General features: G+C 37.8%; 1 protein-coding gene across 5 annotated transcripts; it reads right to left on the reverse strand.

Annotated features, from left to right (window-relative positions):
- Window positions 1-528: 528 nt before the first annotated feature.
- FBXO5 (F-box protein 5) lies at window positions 529-22,618 on the reverse strand. 5 transcript variants are annotated; one of them, XR_006217956.1, is made up of 9 exons: window positions 22,439-22,618; window positions 15,928-16,648; window positions 14,644-14,734; window positions 13,273-13,455; window positions 11,863-12,150; window positions 9,241-9,296; window positions 3,835-4,088; window positions 2,036-2,210; window positions 529-633 (listed from the first exon to the last, which is right to left on the reverse strand). XR_006217956.1 is itself a non-coding variant. In XM_042987352.1 (6 exons), exons 1-5 carry the CDS (start codon window positions 22,539-22,541, stop codon window positions 11,899-11,901), a joined length of 1,350 nt encoding a protein of 449 aa, XP_042843286.1. In that variant the 5' UTR covers window positions 22,542-22,618; the 3' UTR covers window positions 11,008-11,026; window positions 11,863-11,898. The 5 variants fall into 5 exon arrangements, 2 of the variants coding, with proteins under 2 accessions (XP_042843286.1, XP_042843287.1); XR_006217958.1 differs by lacking the exon at window positions 13,273-13,455; XR_006217957.1 differs by lacking the exon at window positions 9,241-9,296 and having other exon boundaries at window positions 530-633.
- Window positions 22,619-22,857: the final 239 nt, after the last annotated feature.

The raw sequence follows: 22,857 nt of genomic DNA on the forward strand, positions 1-22,857 counted from the left end.
CTTAAGACAACAAAGCACGTGCTTCTTCGAGTTGTCAAAATCTCTAATATCACTTCGTACTCTCCTCTTCTGCCGCCCTATTCTGACATCTTTAAAAAACAGCTTCTAGAGCACCTGGGTGGCTCAGTCGGTTGAGCCAACATCCGTCTTTGGCTCAGCTCAGGTCAGGATCTCACGGTTCTGGAGTTCCAGTCCCTCTTCGGGTGAGCATGACTCCTGTTTCACGTGAGCTTGAGCCCCGCATCCGGTGAACAGGAGCCAGGCTTGAGCCCTGCTTCTCTCTCTCTCTCTCTCTCTCTCTCTCTCTCTCTGCCACTGGCTCAACTTGGGCCCTCTATCTCCCTCTCAAAAACAAAACAAAGAAAAAAAAACAAAAACAAAATAACAGCTTCCACCGGATTTTTCCCAGCTCTATCACTTTTTCCTATTGTGTGAAGAAAACGGGGGATAAGAGTGACTTTATAGTAAAGGGACTTCTAAGGCTGTCCCGCATTCCCGCTTGGAATCCATACAGTGATTTGTTATTGTACCTCTCTTACAGAGCTTACCTCTGCTCCTGAAACCACATAAGCCCCGTGACCAGTTCTTTTCTGAATTCATCACAGGGCATGGCAAATATTTTCACCTTTTCACCTTTGGAAAAAGAAAAGGGGGGAAGGGGAGGAACAAGAAAAAAAGGTAATTCTTATTATCATCCAAGATTTTTTCAATATTTCCTTTGTTCTGATGCTTTTGTTAGAAGTAATTTTCCTTCCATTCTCTTGCTATATTTTGCTTACTTTGTATTTTTTTGTTTCAACTATAGTTAATTTAGTATTTCTTTTTCTCCTTACCCCTTAGACTTTCTCAACTGGGCTTTGTGTTGGAGTCACAGAACATGAATTATTTGAGTGATTATTTTCTTAATTTCTACAAGGAAGATTCATACATAACTGGTGCCATTCTAAATGCCTAGGAGGAATGTTAATTTATTATATACAATAGATGCCTTAGGTTATTAAAACTCAATTCTCCCCTGGAACCCTAGTTGAGAAAGACTGAATTTGACCTCACCCAGCATACTGCCTTGCACAAAGAAGGTACTCAATAAATGTTTGTTAATAAACAAGTAAATGAATAACTGTAAACTTCTGTGAGCTTTGAAGTCATATGAAATTTTATTCAATCCATGCTTTAACAAAATTATTTTCTATCAATAAGGTGACTTTGTCTGCTTATCTACTGAAGACAAAAGAAACCTAAATTCTCAAGAGTAAAAACTATAGGTGATGGAAAATTTAACATGAGATTATTCTCACCTTATCAAAATTATAGACTGATTTAGGAAGGACCTTCTTTATTTAGACTATCATAAACATCCAGGTATTTGTGAGTATTAATATTTTGGCCCAAATAAAAAAACTACATTTGGCCCAAATTACAACAACTACATTTATTTATTATGTACTAGATATTGTATTACCACTTTACCTACATTCTCTAATGTAATCATTATGTTAACAATATCAGGTAGGCATTATTACCTCTTTATAAATATGAAAACTAGAGCTCATAGATGTTAAAAACTTGCCCAACGTTAAAAGTAAGTGGAGAGTCAGGATTCTAAACCAAAAATGTCTGTTATTGTGCTTTCCACATTTTGGGACACAGCTATCCCATGGGTGCTTTGGACAAATAAAAGTTCAGGTTTATCTACTATATGACAATGTGGCCTCTTCTGCTTATAGGTGGAGCTTTCTTCTGCATATTGGCAGCATAGAAAGAACTATAGTAACAAAATACAGTGGGTGTTCGGCCATCAGCACTTACAAGAAAGGGGATGGTTCCTTCCTTTCCACTTTTACCTGAATGACAGTAACTTCTTTTCACTGTCTATTCTATAATCCTTTTGAAATCCAATGACAAGGTACAGCTGGACTCTTGTGCTCTTTTTTTCATTCTCATCTGTGTCCAATATGTAAAGGGATTTGGGGCCAAAAAATAAACCCCAATAACCAAAACAAAAAAGGCATTAGCAGAATAGTATTTTACAAACCTCAGAGGATAGGTCCTGTCAAAGTTCAGGGAGAAAGGAAAAGCTTTGTCCTGAGGAAAGTGAGCAGGGACGCTTCTGAAAAGGGTCACCGCAGGTGCTACTGTTGATGTGGAGGCAAAGTACAAGTTCCACGGCATTCCCTTGACTAAGTCAGCCTGAATCCAGCCAGTGGTTCCTGCAATTCATCCATTCCACAAATATGAATTTAGCGTTTTCTGGGTGATGGGAATACAAAGATCTGACCTGTGTTGGCACCTGACAGGTAACCAGGTACTTGGGAGTAAGGATGGGGACAGAGGTTGAGATGAGGAGCAACTTACCACAAACCCATGAGTGGAAGGCATTCTAAAAAAAAATGATCCATGTCGATTTAGACCTTTAGTCTTTCTTTTTCTAGTAAATGCCCTCTCATCTCCATATGTAGAACTTCACTTATTAGAATGTATGGTGGATCTGGGTATTAGGGTACTATACCATGACCTGTTTAGGTCATGGGCCAGAAAAGACTCCTCTGATACTTATTTGTTATGTGATCTTAGAGCAACACTGTTCAATAGAAATGTATTAAGAGCCACATATGTCATTTAAAATGTTCTAGATGCCACACTAAACATTTCTTTTCACAGAATTTTATTTAACCAAGTGTGTCCAATATATCATTATTTCAATAAGTAGTCAAAGTAAAAATTATTAAGGAGATTTTGCTTTTCCTCATACCAAGTCGTCAATATCTGGTGAATATTCTACATTTACAGTAAATCTCAATTTGGATTTGGATGGGCCACATTTCAGTGTTCAGTAGCCACACATTGCTACTGCGCTGAACAGTACTGATCTAGGCTTTCGATATCAACAATGGATAAAGATGCTGAAGATAAGCAAGACCTGTTCTTATGACTCGAGACCAAAAAGTAAAGAGTTTATATCTACCTCTCCTTGCTTAACACTATGTTGTGGACTTTATTTTTTAATTTGACAATACAAATTGCATAGAAGGACAGTCATATTATTTCATGGATTTTTATATTAAACTTCACGTGAATGAACAAACTCAAAAGTGTGGTGTTAAAAGAGCACCATCTTGTGGCGGTGTGTTGTTTACGTCGTTGAAACAGAATCTGGGGAAAAGGGAACAGTACCAAACAATCTGGGTAAGATTATGAGTTTCAGAAACTACTCGGTGATAGTCAAGGAACTATCATTATTTCCTCTCATATGCAGTCTTTTTGGCAGGTCCTCAAGATATGTGAACTGGGCATAACAGACTTCTCAGTCAGAGGACTTAGAAGTGCTAAACGCTGGGTGCCACATCAGTGCAACATGAACCTTGGTTAAAGGCAAGCTAGGATTCAGTGCTGATGTGCTATATATATCACAATATCACAATGTGTATATCACAATATATCACAATGTGGGTGTGTATGTATATATATATATATCACAATAACCATGAAAATACTACATATTAAAGTGTGTTCATTCTCCCTTTTGTAGCAGACTTACAATAGTCCATTTTTGTGATCATACCAGTCCCAAACCTATTTTGGCCTGAGAGCATGGCTTCCTTCCTTAGGGAATATTCTACACAGCTGCAAGGTGGCCTATCAGACTATGTTTGAACCAGTATTGATTTTAGACCATGTAATTACATGTCTAAAAAAGGGTGTGAGAAAAGACTTTTTTTCATCTTTCTCTTGCCCAGTGCTCCTAAAAGGGTTTGCCCACTCCCTACAGTTATCTATGACTACATAACAAATCATCCCCAATTTTACAGGCATAAAACAACAAACATTTCTTACCCCACAGTTTGGGGGGGAGTCAAGAACTTGGGAGAAGTTTAGTACATGATTCAGGTTGCACTCAGCATGTTGGCAGGGACTAAAGTTGTCTGAAGGCTTGATTGGAACTGGAGGACTTGCTTTCAAGAAGACTCAACCTTAACAATTGGCAGGAAGCCTCAGTTCTTCACTTGGGACTTTCCAAAGACCTAAGGGTCTCAGAGTGTGGGCCTTTATGGAAGCTGCTCACACTTGACCTTCCCCTAGTGAGTGACCTGAGAGAGAGAGAGAGAGAGAGAGAGAGAGAGGTAAAAAAATCACGTCTTTTACAACCTAGTCTCAGAAGTGACATGCCATCTCTTCTGCTGTTTTCTATTAGTCACAGTGACAAAACCTGATCCAGTACAGTAAAGCAAAGGTGCAAATATCAAGAAGCTGGAATCACTGGGGAACATTTTAGGGCTGACTAAAACAGTCCCATCCATTTCACATGAAAATTAACACTTAGTCCTCTCCACAAACTCTCAAAAATCTATTATAGCTTCAGCTGAAAATCCAGAATCTTATTACCTAACTCTGGTCTTGGTGTAGATGAGGCCCCTTAGGCATATTCCTGAAATACAGTACAGTTTTTCTTTTTCAATCTAAGCATCTGTGAACTAAAGGGATAACTTATCTGTCTCCTAAACCCCCAGTACAGAATGGTGACACAGGGAGAGGAATGTCTTCAGTTCATGAAGAAGTCAAAGAGGTCCATTTTTGTTATTTCTATTCAACACTGCACTGGAGATTCTAGCCACGGCAATTAGACAAGAAAAATGAATAGAAATCACCCAGACTATGGAAAAAAAAGAATTAGATCCTTCATCTATTGCTGGTGAGAATTTACAATCATGCAGCCAGCTGTTATGAGAAATAGTTTGGCAGTTCTTTAAAAAAATTAGACACAGGGGGTACCTGAGTGGCTCAGTCGGTTTAGGTGTCTGACTCTTGATTCCAGCTCACGTCAAGATCTCACAGTTTCTGAGATGGAGCCCCCACCTCAGGTTCCACACTGACAGTGTGGAACCCACTTGGGATTCTCACTCTCCCCCTCTCTCTCTGCCTCTCCCCTACTTGTGCTCTGTTTCTCAAAAATAAATAAATAAACTTAAAAAAAAAGTCTTAAAAAATTAGATACAGAGTTACCATGTGATTCAGCAATTCCAACCCTAAGTAAACCCAAGGTAATCAAAAACATATGTTCAGATAAAAACTTATATATAAATGTTCATAGAAGCACTATTCATAATAGCCAAAAGGTGAAAACAACCCAAATATCTATCAATTGGTGAATGGATAAACAAAATGTGGTATATCCGTATAGTGGAATATTAAACAAAATATAATTATAGCTAATTAAGTAACAAGTTGGGATAAAATAAAATCATAAACATACTCAACCCAAAAGAAAAATAGAAAAATAGAAAAATAGAAAAATAGAAAAAATAGAAAATAGAAAAATAGAAATAGAAAAATAGAAAATAGAAATAGAAAAATAGAAAAATATAAACAAAGAACAGATGAGAAAAATAGAAAACAAATATCAAACTGGTAAAATCTAACCATATCATAATCACATTAAATGAAAATGGTCTAATTATTCCAATTAAAAGGCAGAGATTATTGATTTCTTAAAAAACTAATACTTGATTATATGATGCCCAGAAGAAACATACTTCAAATACAAAGACAAAAATAAGTTAAAGTAAATGGATAGAAAAGATATACTAGACCAAGACCAACATTAGTTAAAACAACAACAGCAACAAAAATCTGGAGTGCCTATTTAATACTAGACAATGTAGACTCCACAGTAAAGATATTACCAAGGATTTAAAAAGTCATTTTAAAATGAAAAGGGGAGTATACATTTTTTCTTATTTATTTATTTATTTACTTACTTACTTATTTTTGAGAGAGAGAGTGCACAAGCAGGGGAGGGGCAGAGAGAGAGAGAGGGATGCACAGAATCTGAAGCAGGCTCCAGGCTCTGAGTTAGCACAGAGCCTGATGTGGGGCTCAAACCCATGAACCAGGAGATCATGACCTGAGCCGAAGTCGAATGCTCAACTGACTGAGCCACACAGGTGCCCCAGGGAATATTTTTTTAAATTTAATTTATAGATATATATTTTTAATTTAATATATACCTATATTTTCAATATATTCCCAGGTGCCCCAGGGAATATATTTTTTTATGTTTATTTATTTTGAGAGAGAGAAAGAGAGAGTGAATGCTAGCAGGGGAGGGTCAGAGACAGAGGGAGACAATTCCAAGCAATCTCTGCACTATCAGTGCAGAGCCTGGCATGGGGCTTGAACCCATAAGCCTTGAGATCATGACCTGAGCTGAAACCAGATACCTTAACCTTAACCAACTGAGCCACTCAGGTGCCCCAACAAAGGGAGTATTTTACCAAGAAGGCATACCAATTCTAAGTGTCTATGTAGCTAATCAGAAAGCTGCAAAATACATAAAGAAAAAAAAAAAGACAGATTTGCAAAAAGAAATAGACAAATCCACAATTACAATTGGAGATTTCAATACCCATCTCTCAATAATAGTACAAGTAAATAGAAATCAGAAAGGATATATAAAATAGAAAAACACTGATTGACATTTATAAGACATTACACCAGGGGCGCTTGGGTAGCTCTTGGTTTTGGCTCAGGTCATGATCTCATGGTTTGTGGGTGCAAGCCCTGTGTCAGGCTCCCTGCTGACAGCGCAGAGCCCACTTGGGATCCTCAATCTCTGCTCCAGAGCCTACTTAGGATCCTCTGTCTCTGCTCCTCCCCTGCTCATGTGCGCACATGCTCTCTCTCAAAATAAATACACTTAAAAAAGAAATTAAGGCGTTATACCAAAGAACAGCAAATTTTATCATCTTTTCAAATAGACATGAAACATTTACCTAGACAGAGCATATTCTAGGCCATGTTTGCCAATAAATTAAGGATTCAAGTCAAATAAAGTAACTTGGACCACAATGAAATCAGAAATCAATAAAAGAAAGATATCTAGAAAATTCTAAAATATTGAGAAAGTAAACAGCATACTTTTAAATAACCTGTGGATCAAAAAAATAAATAAAAAAGAAAATTATAATGCATTTATAAATGAACAAAAATAACATGTCCAAATTTGTGATATGTTGCTCAAACAAAACTTAGAGGGAAATTCATAGCACTAAACACCTGTATAAGAAAAGATCGTATCAATGGCCTTAGCTGCCATCTTAAGAATCTAGCAAATTAAGAGTAAATTAATTACTACTTACAGAAGTAAGTAAACAAAAACAAATGAACAAGAAACAATGATACGGAAAGGAGAGAGAGAAATCTATGAAATAAAAAACTGATTATCTGAGGGGCACTTGGGTGGCTTAGTCAGGTAAGCATCTGACTTTGGCTTAGTCATGATCTCACAATTCGTGAGTGAGAGCCCTGCTTCAAGTGAGTTCGAGTCCCACTTCAGGTGAGCTAGAGCCCTGCCCCAGGCTCCACACACTCTATCTCTGTACCTCATGGTATTCCCTCTCTCTCTCTGCCCCTCACTCACTCCTGTTCTCTTTTTTTCTCAAAAAATTAAAAAAAATTTTTTTAAACCTGATTATTTGAAAAGATCAATCTAAGTGACAAACCTCTCATTAAACTGATGAGTAAAAGGAATAAGACACAACCAATATCAGCAATGAAAGAAATGGACATCACTACATATTTTACAAATAGTAAAGGATAATATGGTAATATTGTGACCAATTTATTCCAATAAATTCAGTAAATTAGATTAATAGGAAAATTCCTTGAAAGACATAAATTTCTAAAGCTCATCCAGGAAGAAATGGATAAACTGAATAGTCCTATATCTACTGAAAAAATTATATTTTAAACACCTTCCCGTAAAAAAAACAAAAAACACCTACAGACTCAGATTGCTTCCTTGGAGAATTCTAGCAAACAGTAAAAGAAGAAATAGCATGAAATTTGCACAAACACCCAGAAAATTGAAAAGCAGAGAATATATCCCAAAGACATTGTAAGAAAACTACAGCTCAACAGCCCTCATGAATATAATGCAAAAAGTATTAATATGTAACAAACTGATTCCAACAATATCTAAAAAGGATAATACACCATGAACAAGTGAAGTTAATTGCAGGAATGCATGGTTGCTTTAACAATTGAAAATCAATCAGTAAAATTCATGTTAAGAAACTCAAAAAGAATAACGATATGAGCATATCAATAGGTGGAGGAAAAACATTTGGCAAAATCCAACATCCAATCTTCCTAAAAACTTTCAACAAATTAGGAATAGAAAGGAACTTCTTCAACTTACTAAGGAAGATCTATAAAAACCCTACAACTAACATCAGTCTGAATGAATGCTTTTCCCCTAACATCTGGAACAAGGTTAAGGATGTCTCCTTTTTTATTTCTATTGAATATTTTACTGGAGGTTTTAGCCAGTATAATATGGCAAGAAAAAGAAATAAAAAACCTATAGATTATAATGGAAGGCTATAGTACAGACTATATTCAGAAGACAAAATCATCTACATTGCAAATCTAATGGACTCTCAGTTTAACTGAGTTTATCAAGGTTGTAGGCTACAAAATCAACCAACTGCATCTCAATATATTAACAATGAACAAGTGAAAACTGAAGTTAAAAATACCACTTACAGGGCTCCTGGGTGGCTCAGTCGGTTAAGTGTCTGATTTTTTATTTTGGCTCAGGTCATGATCTCAGTTCATGAAGACTGAGACCTGCTGTCAGTACAGAGCCTGCTTGGGATTCTCTCTCTCTGCTCCTCCCCTGCTCTCTCTCAAAATAAGTAAATAAACTTAAAAAACAAATACTCATAATAGTATTAAAATATAAAATACTCAGGAATAAAAATGACACAAGATGTGAAAGACATACATAATTAAAAGATAAAACACTACTAAGAGAGGTTTTTAAAGATATAAATAGTACTATGTTCAAGGGCTGAAAAACTCAATGTTAAAATGTCAATTCTCTCCTTATCTAACCCAATAGAATAATATTCATTACAACCCCAGTAAAAATTCCATTAGGTATTTTTGTAGAAACTGGCAAGCTAATTATAAAATATATGTAGGAATGCAAAGGACCCTAGAATAGACAACTTAAAAATTAATTTTTTTTGAAAAAGAAAAAAAATAATGTCACTACCTGATTTCAAACTTATTTTAAAGCTAGTTATCAAGGCAGTGTGGATTGGAACTCAAAAGACAAAGCTCAATTAAACAGAAGAGAGTCCTGAAATAGTTCATATTTATGTAAAATGGATTGTTACCAAGATGTAAGGCATTTCAGTAGAGAGAGGATAGTCTTGTCAACAAATGGATACTTACTTTGGTCCATACCTCTTATACCATATTCAAAATTTAACTTCAAGTGGATCATAGACCTAAATGTGAAATTAAAAACTATAAACTTTTAGAAGAAAGTATAGGAGATCTGTATGCTATTAGGTCTTAGGCAGGTTTTAGATATAACACCGAAAATATGATCCATAAAAGACAAATAATTGATAACTTGGACTTCATCAAAATAAAAACTCTAAAACACAGCTAAGAAAATGAAAGATAAGCTATACCCTGATATAGCACTCCTATCCAGAATATATACCCTCAAATACCAATATTAAAACAAACTCAAGTCATTTGTTTACCAAAGAAAATTTATGGTTAGCAAATAACATGAAAAGATGTTAAACATAAATAGTTATGAGGGAAATGTAAATTAAAACCATGATATACTACTACACCTGTATTACAATGGCTAAAGCTACAAAGACTGATTATACCAAGTATTACTGAGAACATGAAGTAAATGGAACTCCCATACACTGCTGGTGAAGGTAAAATGCTATAGCTACTTTGGAAAGCATTCTGATATTTTCTTAAAAAGTTAAACATACACTTACTTATATAATCCAAGCATTTCACTATTTAATGAAAGCATACTACCTATCTTACAAAGACTTGTATACTGTTTACAAGATCTTTAATGTTTATTTTTGAGAGAAGAGACAGCGAGTATGAGCAGGGGAGGGGCAGAGAGAGGGAGACACAGAAACCAAAGCAGGCTCCAGGCTCTGAGCTGTCGTCACATAGCCCGACGCGGGGCTGGAATTCATGAACTGCGAGATCATGACCTGAGCAGAAGTCGGATGCTTAACCCACTGAGCCACCCAGGGGCCCCAAGATCTTCATTTCTAATAGCAAAAAAACAAGGGGGTGGGGGGTGGTTGGAAGCTAATGTCCATTAAAAGGTGAATGTATGAACAAACTGGTATATCCAACAGGATACTGCTTAGTAAGAAAAATGAATTAACTACTGGTACACACGAAATGGATGAATCTCTAATGTCTGGTGAAATTAGAGTACACACTTTGACTCCATTTATACAAAATGCTAGGAAAGGCAAACTAATCAACACTGACAGATCAGCGATTACCTGGGGACTGACAGGAGGGATTACAAATGTGTAGAAAGAGGGGGTGCCTAGTGGCTCAGTTGGTTAAGCATCTGACCTCAGCTCAGGTCATGATCTCAGGGCTCATTTCTGACGAGATTGGGCACGTTCAGGATGGTATGACCGTAGACTCTCAGGGTTCATTTTGACCCTTGCCTTGGGCTCTGTGCTGACAGATCAGAGCCTAGAGCCTGCTTCAGATTCTGTCTCCTGTCTCTGCCCCTCCCCTGCTTGTGCGCTCTCAAAACATGAACATTAAAAAAAAATGGGCAGAAAGAAATTTGGTTATACTTACATTCATTAATTGTAGTGATGGCTTCATGTGTGTATAGACATATGTCAAATATATGTATATACATACACACACATTTATATACATATATCAAAATGTCAAATTATACTTTGAATGTTGTCTATTTTGTCAATTTTCCTCAATAAAGCTGCTTAAGTCACTGCTAATTTCATTGGAGGCTTTATTTTATTAGAGAAGACACACCCATAAACCCATTTAAGATAAATCCTCTACCTCAGGCTTCTGCAGAGATGGAAGGCAAAGGCCTTGAGGGTCTTTGAAGCTCTACTGAGAATCTGAGGCCCACCCTTAAATCTTCAGGACTTTTTGTCTGAGTTCAAACTCCTAGATTTCACCATATCCATAACTGAAACCAAAATATATTCAACTTTAGAATTAAGGAATAAAAAAATATGTATCTTTATCCTGGGCTCTTATTAGAACAAGTGTTCTGAATGCAGTCAAAGATAACATTTTTACTTTACAACGCAGTCTCCTATAGCTTCCTAATTTAGCTGTTTCTAAGATTAAAATGTTTATCAAAATAAAAGGTTCACATTATTTATTAAGCTTATAACAATTTTATTCATAACAGGTACAAAATTTACATTTAGATGTATACGTATACAAAAGAGATCTTTATTTTTTTACTTTGACATAAAAAATACAGAAATATTTACATTATGTACAAAAATATTAAAACATACAGACTTCACAAATAGGAAAAAGCAAGATTTCACAAAGGGTACTTTTTTGGGAAATGTACACACTGAAAAAGAGGTTAAAGAAAGATGACAAAACACTTAAATTAACAGACTCCAGAAGTTACTGCAATAGGAATTAATTTGGTAGGGCAAATAAAATGTCTCAAATGCTAATAGATGGTAAACAAGATATCTATTTAAGATTATCTGGGTAAAATTACATGGTCTTCCTTTACCATAAAATTGAATCAATTTTATTTTATCCCTGAATTACAAACATCAGATAGCCACTTTTCCTTTTTTCTTAAAATATTTAAATTTTCTGATTTATACTGATAATTTTAAACTTTTTCAAATTAAATTGTAAAATATTTTAAGTTGTATATTGTCTTTACTCAAGGGGAGAAAATCCCACGTACTACATTGATTTCAACACAAAATTGGAAATTACAATACATTTTATTTTTCTTAAATTAAAACCTAACATTTTCTAACTAACCTTCATAATCAGGTACAACTGATTGTTAACAAGAGATCACAATCGTCGTAAATTCTTCTTGCTTGTTTTGGTACCGGGCAGAGGACCTGTTTTATAATTGGCTTTTAGGGGTTTGCCATTTGAACATTCGTTGGTGGTATGATAGTTACACAGACACCTTGTACAATAATCAAACCCACAGCCTTCTCGTTTGCAGATTGCCCGTTGTAAATAGCAATCATATTTCGCAGGTGAATTACAGCGAATACAGGCTTTGAGGCTTTCATTCTCTTTCAAAGTTTTGGCAACCTAGAAAGAAGAAAATCCATAAACAAATTTTAGTTAAGAATTGAATGTAATTTAGTTGGTAAAAACAAGAAGGGCATTTCTGAGGCTTCCTCAAAACATGAATAAAGGACCAATGTCACACATAAGTCAATTCCTGCCTTTAAGGAGCTCACTGTTCAATGAGTGAGATAATATCACTTGTCAACTGGTCCAGTGGCTATTTCCTAATCCTACCTTTAAACATGTTCTTTTATTTCATGAATGCTACTTACATGTCAATGCCTGACTTAAATGTCACCTTTACTGTGAAGTCTTTCTAGTGTTACTAGGAGTTGGTTGCTCTTTCACTTCTAGCTTTTTTAAGGCACCTATCACGTTATATGGCATTTATTTTTATGTAGCCATTTTCCATTCTAGATTACAAGGCTATGAAGGGTACCATGTTTTCTTATCCATGGATTACCTGATAGCAGATGCTCAATAACTGCTGTTTGAATCGTTACATGTTGTATTAGTCATTATGTAACGAACACTTAGAAAATTAAACTTAACTATAATTTATACTTATTGACCAGCATGAAGGCAGTCAACATTTCAAAGATGCACTCTTAGGTGACGTTATGGTTTTTTAAATTAAGCTTGCCAAATTTTCCATGTGTTCAGTAGAACTTACAATACACATTACCCAATGATTTGAAGGTACAATAGGAGGGCTTCAATTTCTGAAAGCTGGCCTTTTCCAGTTTAGTTCTGGTCCGTAGATATAAAAGGCAGCAATTGCAAAATGTAGTATTGAACAAGTTTGGTAAGAAATTTAAAAATCAAGGTTTCCTTAGCATTTCCAAATTAGATCTCAACATCACTGAGTGGTCATAAACAATGTCAAATGGTAGCTATTATTTTTTGCATAGAAAGACATCTCTGTGTACTTTCCTAACTTGATTACTTGAGTTATAAATTGTTTCAGTTTCTAACATTTTTGAGACCGAACGAAGGGGGACAAAAGATAACATCTCCATTAATAATTCCCTAGTAGTTCTACTTATGCTATAACTAAATTTAAAGTTCTCCATTTCTTACTCTAAATCCTTTTAACAATAAAGGCCCCATAAGTTTCTAGTTTATTGACAAACAAAAAATTACCTCAGAGAATTCATTGTGTCGACTGTAAGTAGAACCTTTCTGATCACCTGGATGGGATAACTTGGTTTGAGCATCTTTTTTGGGGTGAGCCTGGGCTGCTGATTTTTGAACAGAAGCTAAAGCGGTTCTGAACATAACATATTCTCTGGTTGAAGCATGTGGTGAAAACTTAACGTTCTTTTCCTAATTAAAAAAAATATTTTAATAGGACTTAAAAATATCCTCCTATATTCTTAACATTCAGGCATTTTTATTGTTTGTACATGTAAAAAAAGGGCAAATGAGAATGTAAAAGATTTATCCCTATACCCAATTTACCTGCATATGCTTAAATATAGCCACATACAACTATTCACACAGATAATACTGACAGAAACTGCAAACCAGAAATTGTGAGAAAGCACTAAATACTTAGAGTCTATATAGCATTTAATACATGATGTATTTAATTTTTTTTAATGTTTATTTTTGAGCGAGAGAGCATGCGAGCTAGTGAGCAGGGGAGGGGAAGAGAGAAGGGGAGATACAGAATCTGGAGCAGGCTCTAGGCTCTGAGTTGTCAGCACACAGCCTGATGACTCGGGGCTGGAACTCATGAACCGCGAGATCATGACCTGAGCCAAGGTCAGACACTTGACCGACTGCGCCACCCAGGTACCCCAAATACATGATTTATAAAGTACTGATGCCAAAACAAAAAGTCATTGCTTTTATCATCAATAAATGACAATAGTCATGCTTAAGTATCACTTCAATGTCATGCATGGATTCAAAACAACCTTTTAGATTAGAAAACTTCTCATTAATACTAACCTTATCAATAAAGAAACTGAACTTGGAGAATTTAAGCAATACTTGTCTAAAGTTATACAGCTAGTAAGTAGCAGCACCAAAATTTAGACCCAAGTCTGCCAACTGCTAGGCCTGAAATTTCAATCATGTACAGATATTCTCAGAAACATCTTGAAATTTACCAAGTATTTTGGAAGGCAGATAAATTCTCTTCTGCATTAAGAATGTTCAATATGTTGATAACTGAAAAAATACAAATGGCAATGAAAATTAGCTATATGGTCAACTCTCATTATTAGAGAACTGACCAATTTTCCCTTTTGTACTTTTGGACATTCCATTTCTAGAAAGAATCCAAGAAATAATGGCTTACGTGGAATTCCTTTCCCCTTGTCTTTGAATTTTGCTTAATGAGTTCTAGTGAAAAGCTGAAATGCCTTGTGAATGTAAAGGATTTCCAGATTACCTGTTATCTGTCCTATTTCTCCCATTTATAAAGGTAAAGAGCACGAGCTTTTATATTTTAAGGTAATGTTCTAAGATATTTTTAAAATGAAAACATCGACTGCAAAGACTTACATTAACTCTCTCTATTGCTTTATTGTACAACTGCAATGCTCTCTTATCATCATCTAGGATCTTCTTCCAAGTTGTGCTCACTTTAGACACACTGGAAAAGTAAAAGGTTATAAAGGAAACAAGGCATCACAAAGAGGTAAGAGAAATGAACATACTACAGAAATACTAACAGTGCAAAAAAGAAATTTCTATTAGCAGTGCTTCTCAAACTTGGTTATACATTAGAATTGCCTACAGCACTTAAGATTTAAGGATGTCCCATGCCTAGGCATTTGGGTTTAACTGGCTTAAAATGGGGACCAGAGTCCTGTTTTTAAAAGCTCCCTATCAAGTCATTCTAAGTACATCTAGGCTTAAGAACCATTGCAATCATTCCTTGATACTTCATTTTTTCACAATATCTGCAAACATCAAATAAGTAGACCCTATTATATATATATGACACTATGTTAGCTATTCGATATCAATAAAAGTTGTAGACAAATTTCAAAGTATTCTAGGACATACTGCTATTAGTAGACATCAATTTCAAAAATCCATTTTTGTTAACAAAGAAGCTGTGATGCCAATTATCCCTCAAGAAGGTAGCCAACTATAAAAATTAATACTTCTATTTTGCTTTAGCTATTTTTCATAAATACCAGTGATAAGTACCTCTAACAACTTTTCCAAAAATGCCAAAAACACACCTCTTTGAGTGGGATCTAATCCAATAGTCTATATTATAATTATCTTAATGCTGTCACCTCATCCTAACTCATATTTGGTAGAATGAGGAAGAAAGGGAAATTTGAGGTTTCTAAGAAAACAGTCACAATCAGATCCACTTGTGGGTTTCCCTATTTTTATCACTGTCAAACCTAGGGGAGCGCTACATTAAAAATGGCCTAAAAACATCAGGAACTATTTCATACTTTCAAGTGTGACAGAACTCATAAAGCCTACTGGACCTATACACCAGAACTAGGCTGTTGTTTTATAGTTAAGTAGGTATGATGTAGCTTAAGTATTAGTAATTTTCAGAAACAAAAATCCCAATTTAACAAAAATAGTTTGCTAACAGTATAAATATGAAATTTGAAATAACTGGATTAAATGCTTACTTTAAAAATCTTCTTTCATCTTAGTGGCATACAAGTGGTCAAATACCAGCTATCAGGCAGTCATTACCTCAAACAACGTAAAAGACTTCCCTCTTATGTCTTTGTATGAGCTGGTAGTGCTGAGCCATCTTAACAAAAATGTTCAGTGGATTATACTAACACTCAAAGCAACCATACTTACTTGATTAAGTCCATATCATTGAGCTGTGTTAAAATGTTTGCTAGGAGATGTCTGAGTCCCCTTCGAAAGAGTTCACTGAGAATATCTACATATTCTAGGCCCATTTTCCTTCCAATTATATTCTGCAGTCCAAAATTTCCACTGAATATACATTCTTTCAGTTTCTCCCAATCTATTTTAGGATTTCGTTTGGTATTCTTTTTTAATGTTGAACAAACCATTTTGGCAAAGTGAAGAGCCGGCAGCAAGTTTTTGCTGGGATATTGCTCTGGGCTTTGCATCTGAAGCAGGCAGGACTGTGGACTGTCACTGAAATTTTCCAAGGGAAGGCTACTCTCTTCATGTTCATTGAAGCCACTTTGCTGGGAAAATGAAGTATAGCCACTGTCTTCATAAGGTCCACTGGTCTCTAGTTCTTCGATCTCATTTGAACTATCAAGGATTTGTTGCACATGCTGATTTTCCTTGTTATGAAAGAGCTTGTTTTCGTTTTCAGATTCAAGTTCTACAATCCTGGGGCTCACAATTGGTGACCCAATATCTGATAACCTCACATAGTCTTTAATGCAATCTTTATAAGAACCTTCCAAATATGCAGGAGTACAGGAAACTTGTCTTCCACTATCATCAGGCTTCACTAACTTAAGTCCAGAATGAATATGGTTATAGCTAAAATCACATTTCATTTTGACAGAAAGAGTGGAACTTTCTTCTTTACAACCTACAAAAAACAAAACAAAGCACTTACTAAATGACAAAATTTTCATACATTTCTACTTCTTACATTGGGATATACAGAGGTTTAATTACTTTGCATTCTCTCAGCACTATATAGCTGTGAAAGAATCGAAGTTTAATTACTGAGATGTGACAATGAATACTACTTAAATCTTTTAGTAAGTACATGTATTTTATTCTTAAAAGGGTACCTCGGAAGACTGCTAAAAGCAGTATAATTGTATAATTGTAATATTTGGCTTTTCGAGTCTGTTATCTGAGTAAAAAATACTGGAAAAGGGGACTATTTAATAAGTATCTGTGCTTATGGAACAAATAAGGAAATGTGATGCATCGAGTGGGGTCTGAAGTCAGGGAAATCCTTATAGTAATCACAAACACTTCTACAATCCCTGAACTTGAAATGGCATTAAAATCAGCTCTGACTTAAGCATAACCCAAACCAATGACAGTAAATATGTTTAAGACCAATGGAGAGGGGAAGTGTGTAAGAATCAAAATAATTTTATATAAGAGTGAAACACTAGCAATTATTATAAGCCTTACAATAATTACTCAAGAAAGAACTAAAGTCAATAAATTTAAATACCCTTAAGTTAAAATCTCCTTGAAGTCCCAGAGCTCTCATCTCTTAAGTTTTATTTGGATCAGTGGTATGGGTGACAGTTTGTCTGTCCTACTGGATAGTGAACTCACGCACAGGGACATCTCCCTTTATCTTGCCTAGTATGTGCTAGAGACTGCAATCTTCAATTATTGAATGAAGATTTCTCATAACTAATTAACCAAAGAGTCAGAAGAATAGTTCAGCTACCAATCAGAAGATCTGGTAAATAAGAGTGACACTATAATTGGTGTAAGACAAGATATAAGAATGTGAGGGTGGTGCATTACTGAACCAGTGTGTGCATTACTGTTCAGCTGTCTTAAATAACTGGAGAAGATAATGTGCTTGTTATTTATAAGTAGCATAAGAGGGAAAAACAACAAGTTATGATACTATCAACAAACTATGCAATTAGCTCAACTAATTGTTCAACTAAGAAATCAGCTAAGCTACAAATGAACAGGCAGCACTTAATATCTTTACATCAGCATTTCTCAATCTCTGCATTACTAACATTTTGGATTGGATAGTTCTGTTGTTGGGGGCTGCCCTCTACATTTTAGGATGTTTAGCAGGCTTTACCCATTTGATGTCATTAGCAGCCTCTACTCCCTGTGGCACAATAAAAAATGTCTCCAATCACCAGTTGCTGACAAATATTGGGTGGGGAGAGGCAGGGGTGTCAAAATGTCTGATTTCTCAGTTGAGAACTACTGCTTTAAAGGATAGCTAGGATTCTGTCAGGCAGTAGAGGCTGGAGAAAGCATTCACTGAAGGTAACCTGAACAAAAGCACAATTCTGGGAAGGAATACAGTAGATTGATTCAGGAACATTACTTAACATTATTGAAGGCTGAGTATATGAATAGTATATGCTTCAAATGTATTCTACACCTACTATTACCCCTGCAAACCAATCATAGGTAGGTAACAATCTATCTTTTAAGTGTATGTACCAGTCAGATTGTTTAGTCTGTACTAAGTACTGGTAATCTGTCCATGTTAAATTTTACAGTTTTTATTTAGAGCAAAACCTTTAAGTACTAAAAGAACACCTGTAGGGAGGTAGTCTCTTGAAATTCCCAATGTTTAACACAGTGAAGGACACACAGTATATACTTCAGAACACCACTAAAACTTGGACTAGCCCTAAAAACTCATTTCAAACTAAGTTCAAGTATACAAAAAGCAAATAAAGAATAAACAACATTTGCTAACACCAACATTAATCATAATGCTAGAATAAATTATTGAGGGGTTCTCTTTCACCTGGAAGATTAAAATATTCCAAGACAGATTGTTTTAATTTTTGCCTCAAGAATGAAGTATGATTTACATATGACCACATTTTATCTGAGGGCAAAGACACCTACAAAGACAAACCTTTTATTTTGTTTAGCTGCCTAAAAGGAAGAGGCCTGAAAAACGTACTTCAGAAACTCTTAATTCTTTTCAAAAGCATTCTTCCTCTGTTCATTTTAGTTAGCAGAGTTGTTACTGAACTATCCCATAGAACCCTTCATTCAACACCACTGTTTGAACATGAAGTTCTTTAAAATTTAGAGCTAATGATGATTCACTCATCTTCTAATTGTTTTAAAAAATTTTTTAAGTTTATTTACTTGAGAGAGAAGAGAGAATCCCAAGCAGGCTGCAAGCTATCAGCGCAGAGCCCGATGTAGGGCTACATGGGGCTAAAACGCACAAACTGTGAGATCATGACCTGAGCCAAAACAAAGAGCCAGATGCTCAAGTGACTGAGCCACCCAGGCACTCCAATTGTTTTTAAATGCTTATTTACTTTTGAGAGAGCCCAAGTGGGGGAAGGGAAGAGAGAGACAGAGAATCCAAAGCAGGCTCTGCACTGTCAGCACAAAGCTGGACACGGGACTTGAACTCAGGAACCATGAGATCATGATCTAAGCCAAAGTCTCAGGCTCAACTGACTGAGCCACCCAGGTACCAAGCATCTTATAGTTGTTTAGAAGTTTACAATTCCAATTTGTTTTCAAACATTCGATCCTCACAACCTTCTGATGTAGGGTGAAGAGGTTATTATCTTAGTTTTACAAATAAGGACAACTGAAGCTCAGCTAAGTAGCTTGCCCACAATTTCACAGGTAGTTAAGAGAGACAGATTACCATTCCTGACTATAAATTTAGTGTTCATTCCATTACCTTATCCTGGAAAGTGAGATAAAAGTGTGTGTGTGTATATAAAGTATACATATAGGCTCATAGACTTTGGGTTATAATCCAATACTACATTAGGTTATCGCTCAAATTGTTTCAGCTTTCACCACTGTGTAAGTTCATACCCACTTGAAATACTTCCATTATTTTGTTTTTGGAGCATTTCTTACTTTCTGGCACAAGATGCTCCAGGCTCATCTTCTATTTTCCCTGTTCCAGCCATAGAATCACTTGTTTCTCCATGGAACTCTAGTTCCTTTCATTGGTTCCAAAATCTGGATGCTGGTTGTAGGTTTAGTTTTAAAATGTGAAATTATATAATATACTGTAAGGTTGGGAGACTAGAATGGCCTGTACAATTTTAGGGCAGACCGGATCTTATTCATTGTGTAATAAAGAGCACTGAGGGGTTCTGAGTTCAGATACCTGGTTTACATTGTCAAAAGACTGGCAGCTGAAGAGAATGGACTGTAGGAAGGTACAAGCGGAAAGAGGAAAGCTAGTTAGAAGTGTAGATCACAGGAGTCCAGGCAGTTTGGGTAACTGATACTGGGATGACTGCAGTGGAAATGAAGATAATTGGGTGGCTGTGAGATGTATTTAGGAGAATAAAGTCAACAGAAATTGTGGATGCTTTGGATGTGAATGAAGGAAAGTGGAGTAAAAAAGTACCCTGGGGTTTAAGTCTTGAGCATCTAAGCTATAAAGTATCATTTGCTGAATTGGTGAAAAGGAAGGCAGTTAACTTCTAAAGCCTCTGTATTCTCATCTATAAAATGGGGTTAAGAATGCAAAACTGGACTACATGTATGGCAGAGTCCCATCACATACGGTATTCTTACCACATTTTTAAGCCAAATCCCTTTGTAATCCTTTTATTGCAAATCATGAATGTTTTAAAAGTAGCAAAATACGTTCCACACTATGTATTACAGATTACATACTTTTCCTAGGAATCAGACCCATCTTCAAGTAAAAATACTTGCTCAGCCTTGACTAGATTTGTGACATTTCATTTTTTTCTAAAATGGAGGTACTAATATCTGCCTCACGTCGTTGAAGACTCAATATACTGCATTTTTTAAACATCATTTACTCACTCACTGTCCAATCGTGCAAAGGTGGTATTGTAGTTAACTGTACAAAGTTTGACCTTCCGTTTTAACTTTCTAAGGCAGAAGTGACACGCCATACGAAAATACCATAAATAGGCTACAATGCTTAAAAAGTTTTACAACTGGGGCGCCTGGGTGGCGCAGTCGGTTAAGCGTCCGACTTCAGCCAGGTCACGATCTCGCGGTCCGTGAGTTCGAGCCCCGCGTCAGGCTCTGGGCTGACGGCTCGGAGCCTGGAGCCTGCTTCGGATTCTGTGTCTCCCTCTCTCTCTGCCCCTCCCCCGTTCATGCTCTGTCTCTCTCTGTCCCAAAAATAAAATAAAAAAAAAAAAAACGGTGAAAAAGTTTTACAACTATCCCAACGTTAAATGATTAAGTTCTACAATCCCAGTACCTAGAAAATAATCACACGTGCGCGATGTTAAGCATGGCTCTTCCTTAAGAATCTGAGACCCCCAAGGCTTGCAGCCACAAACGGGGAATCAGCCGTAATGTCTGAAAGAAAATTTTAGAAAAGCCTGCCTTCAAAAATACTTGGCTGCATTAAATTTTTAATCTCATTTTCTCAAATCTGTAAACAGGAGATCAAACTCTTGGAGACGGCAAATATTCTGAGGAGCCAAGTGATAATACCAGGCAAACTGGAAGTAATAAAAAAACAGTTCTTAAAGCCATCAAGCTTCAGAACTTCACAGGGAGACGGAGGAGGGAGGATCTTCTAGAAATAGACCTAACCCTGTTAAAAGCCAGGTATTATTTTTTCTTCCAGTCTTCTAAGTTCCTTTTCTAATGAAAGCGGCATCTTGCAGGGATTGCCCAATCCCACAAAGTCGAACCAATTAAAAAAAAAAAAAAAAATTGGGGGTGATTTCTGAGGCAAAAATAAATGCCTTTGGATCTCTTTTCAGATAGCCACAAAGAGGGTAAAAATAACCGTTCGAGGGCCTTCCACTCTATCCGAATTTTGGAATCAAGGGCTATCCAGGGCTTCAGGAGCGCAGGAAAAAAAAAGAAAAAATAACCAATTCTTCATTTCTCAGGTAATCAGGTACCGGAGGGCAAATTCACGGTTTTGCAGCGAAAAGTGCTTCCCGCCCCCCCTCCCGCCCGGACCCCAGCCAGGCCTGGGGAACGGGTTACCGGGCAGAGGGGAAAAGCCGAGACAAAAAGAAAAAGGTTTTGTTCGGACGTCCCGGTACAGCCCGGCCCGGCGAGGGGGTCCCTCCGTTTGGCGGGAGCGGGCAGGGGGGAAGCCCAGGCGAAGCCCTGGGGGGTCGGGGAGGTGGCCCCTCAGGGCGCGGGCCGTGCGGAGGCGGGAGATAAGCCAGCAGGATCTCCCGCGCCCGCCAGCAAGGGTGAGGCGGCGAAAATCCGGGGCACTGGACTGCGGCCCCGAGGCTGCGGGCTGAATACGGAAAAGGGGCGCAGGAAGTGGGGCTGAGGCGCCCGGCCAGACCCCGGGGGCCGCCGGCTCGCGAGCCCTGTCAGAGCCCCCGGGCCCCGGGGTGGGGGAGGGGAGGGGCATTTGGCGCCTCTTCATGCCGGGTGGGGACGAGGATAGGTAGATCCTGCAAGGGGAGAAGGGCGCCCTCAAAGGCCGAGACCTTCACCTCCCTGGGCGCTGGCGTCCAGGAAGGCGGGACCCGGGCCCGCCACCCGCCTCGGCACATCTGGCCTCCCCTCCCCGAGCCCCAGGCTTCTTTCCCCGGGGCCGCAGGAACCGCCGCGGCCGCCCGGCCCGGCCCGGCGTGAGGCGCACGCCCGGACTCGGGAGGGTGTCGGGTTCGGAAGCAGCCGCCCCCTAACCCCGCATACCCTTCCTGGAAGGCGGGCTCCCGCACCCTCTCCTCACACTCACTGTCTGAGGGCCGAGGGCGCCCGGCGGCTGTCAGGTCGCTGTAGCTGCAGCGGCAGGAGCTGGAGGGGGGCCGTGGAGAGCAGCGGCAGGGGCGCTGGCTCATGCCAGTGGAAGTCGGGGGCCTGCCTCAGGTGAGGGAACAGCTGCCGCAGGAGAGGACCAGGCCGTCCGCTTCACAGAGCTGTATCTCCTAAAAGGCGCCAGCTGGTACTTTTAAAATCTTTGAATTTGGTGCCCAAATCCGTACGGCCCAATGGGGTGCGTTGCTCGCACGCGCGCTCCAATAGGAAGGCGGTGGGAGGGGTCGCCCTCACCCACGCCCAATTAGAGGCGGCAGAGGCGGGGCCGAGCTCCGAGGCCCAACCTTCCTCCTTCTAGCCGGCTCCGCGCGTCCGGAAAGATGCTCCCGCAGGGGCCGG

The sequence above is a fragment of the Panthera tigris genome, chromosome B2 (genome assembly GCF_018350195.1).
Source record: "Panthera tigris isolate Pti1 chromosome B2, P.tigris_Pti1_mat1.1, whole genome shotgun sequence".
In the NCBI taxonomy this organism is placed as follows: domain Eukaryota; kingdom Metazoa; phylum Chordata; class Mammalia; order Carnivora; family Felidae; genus Panthera; species Panthera tigris.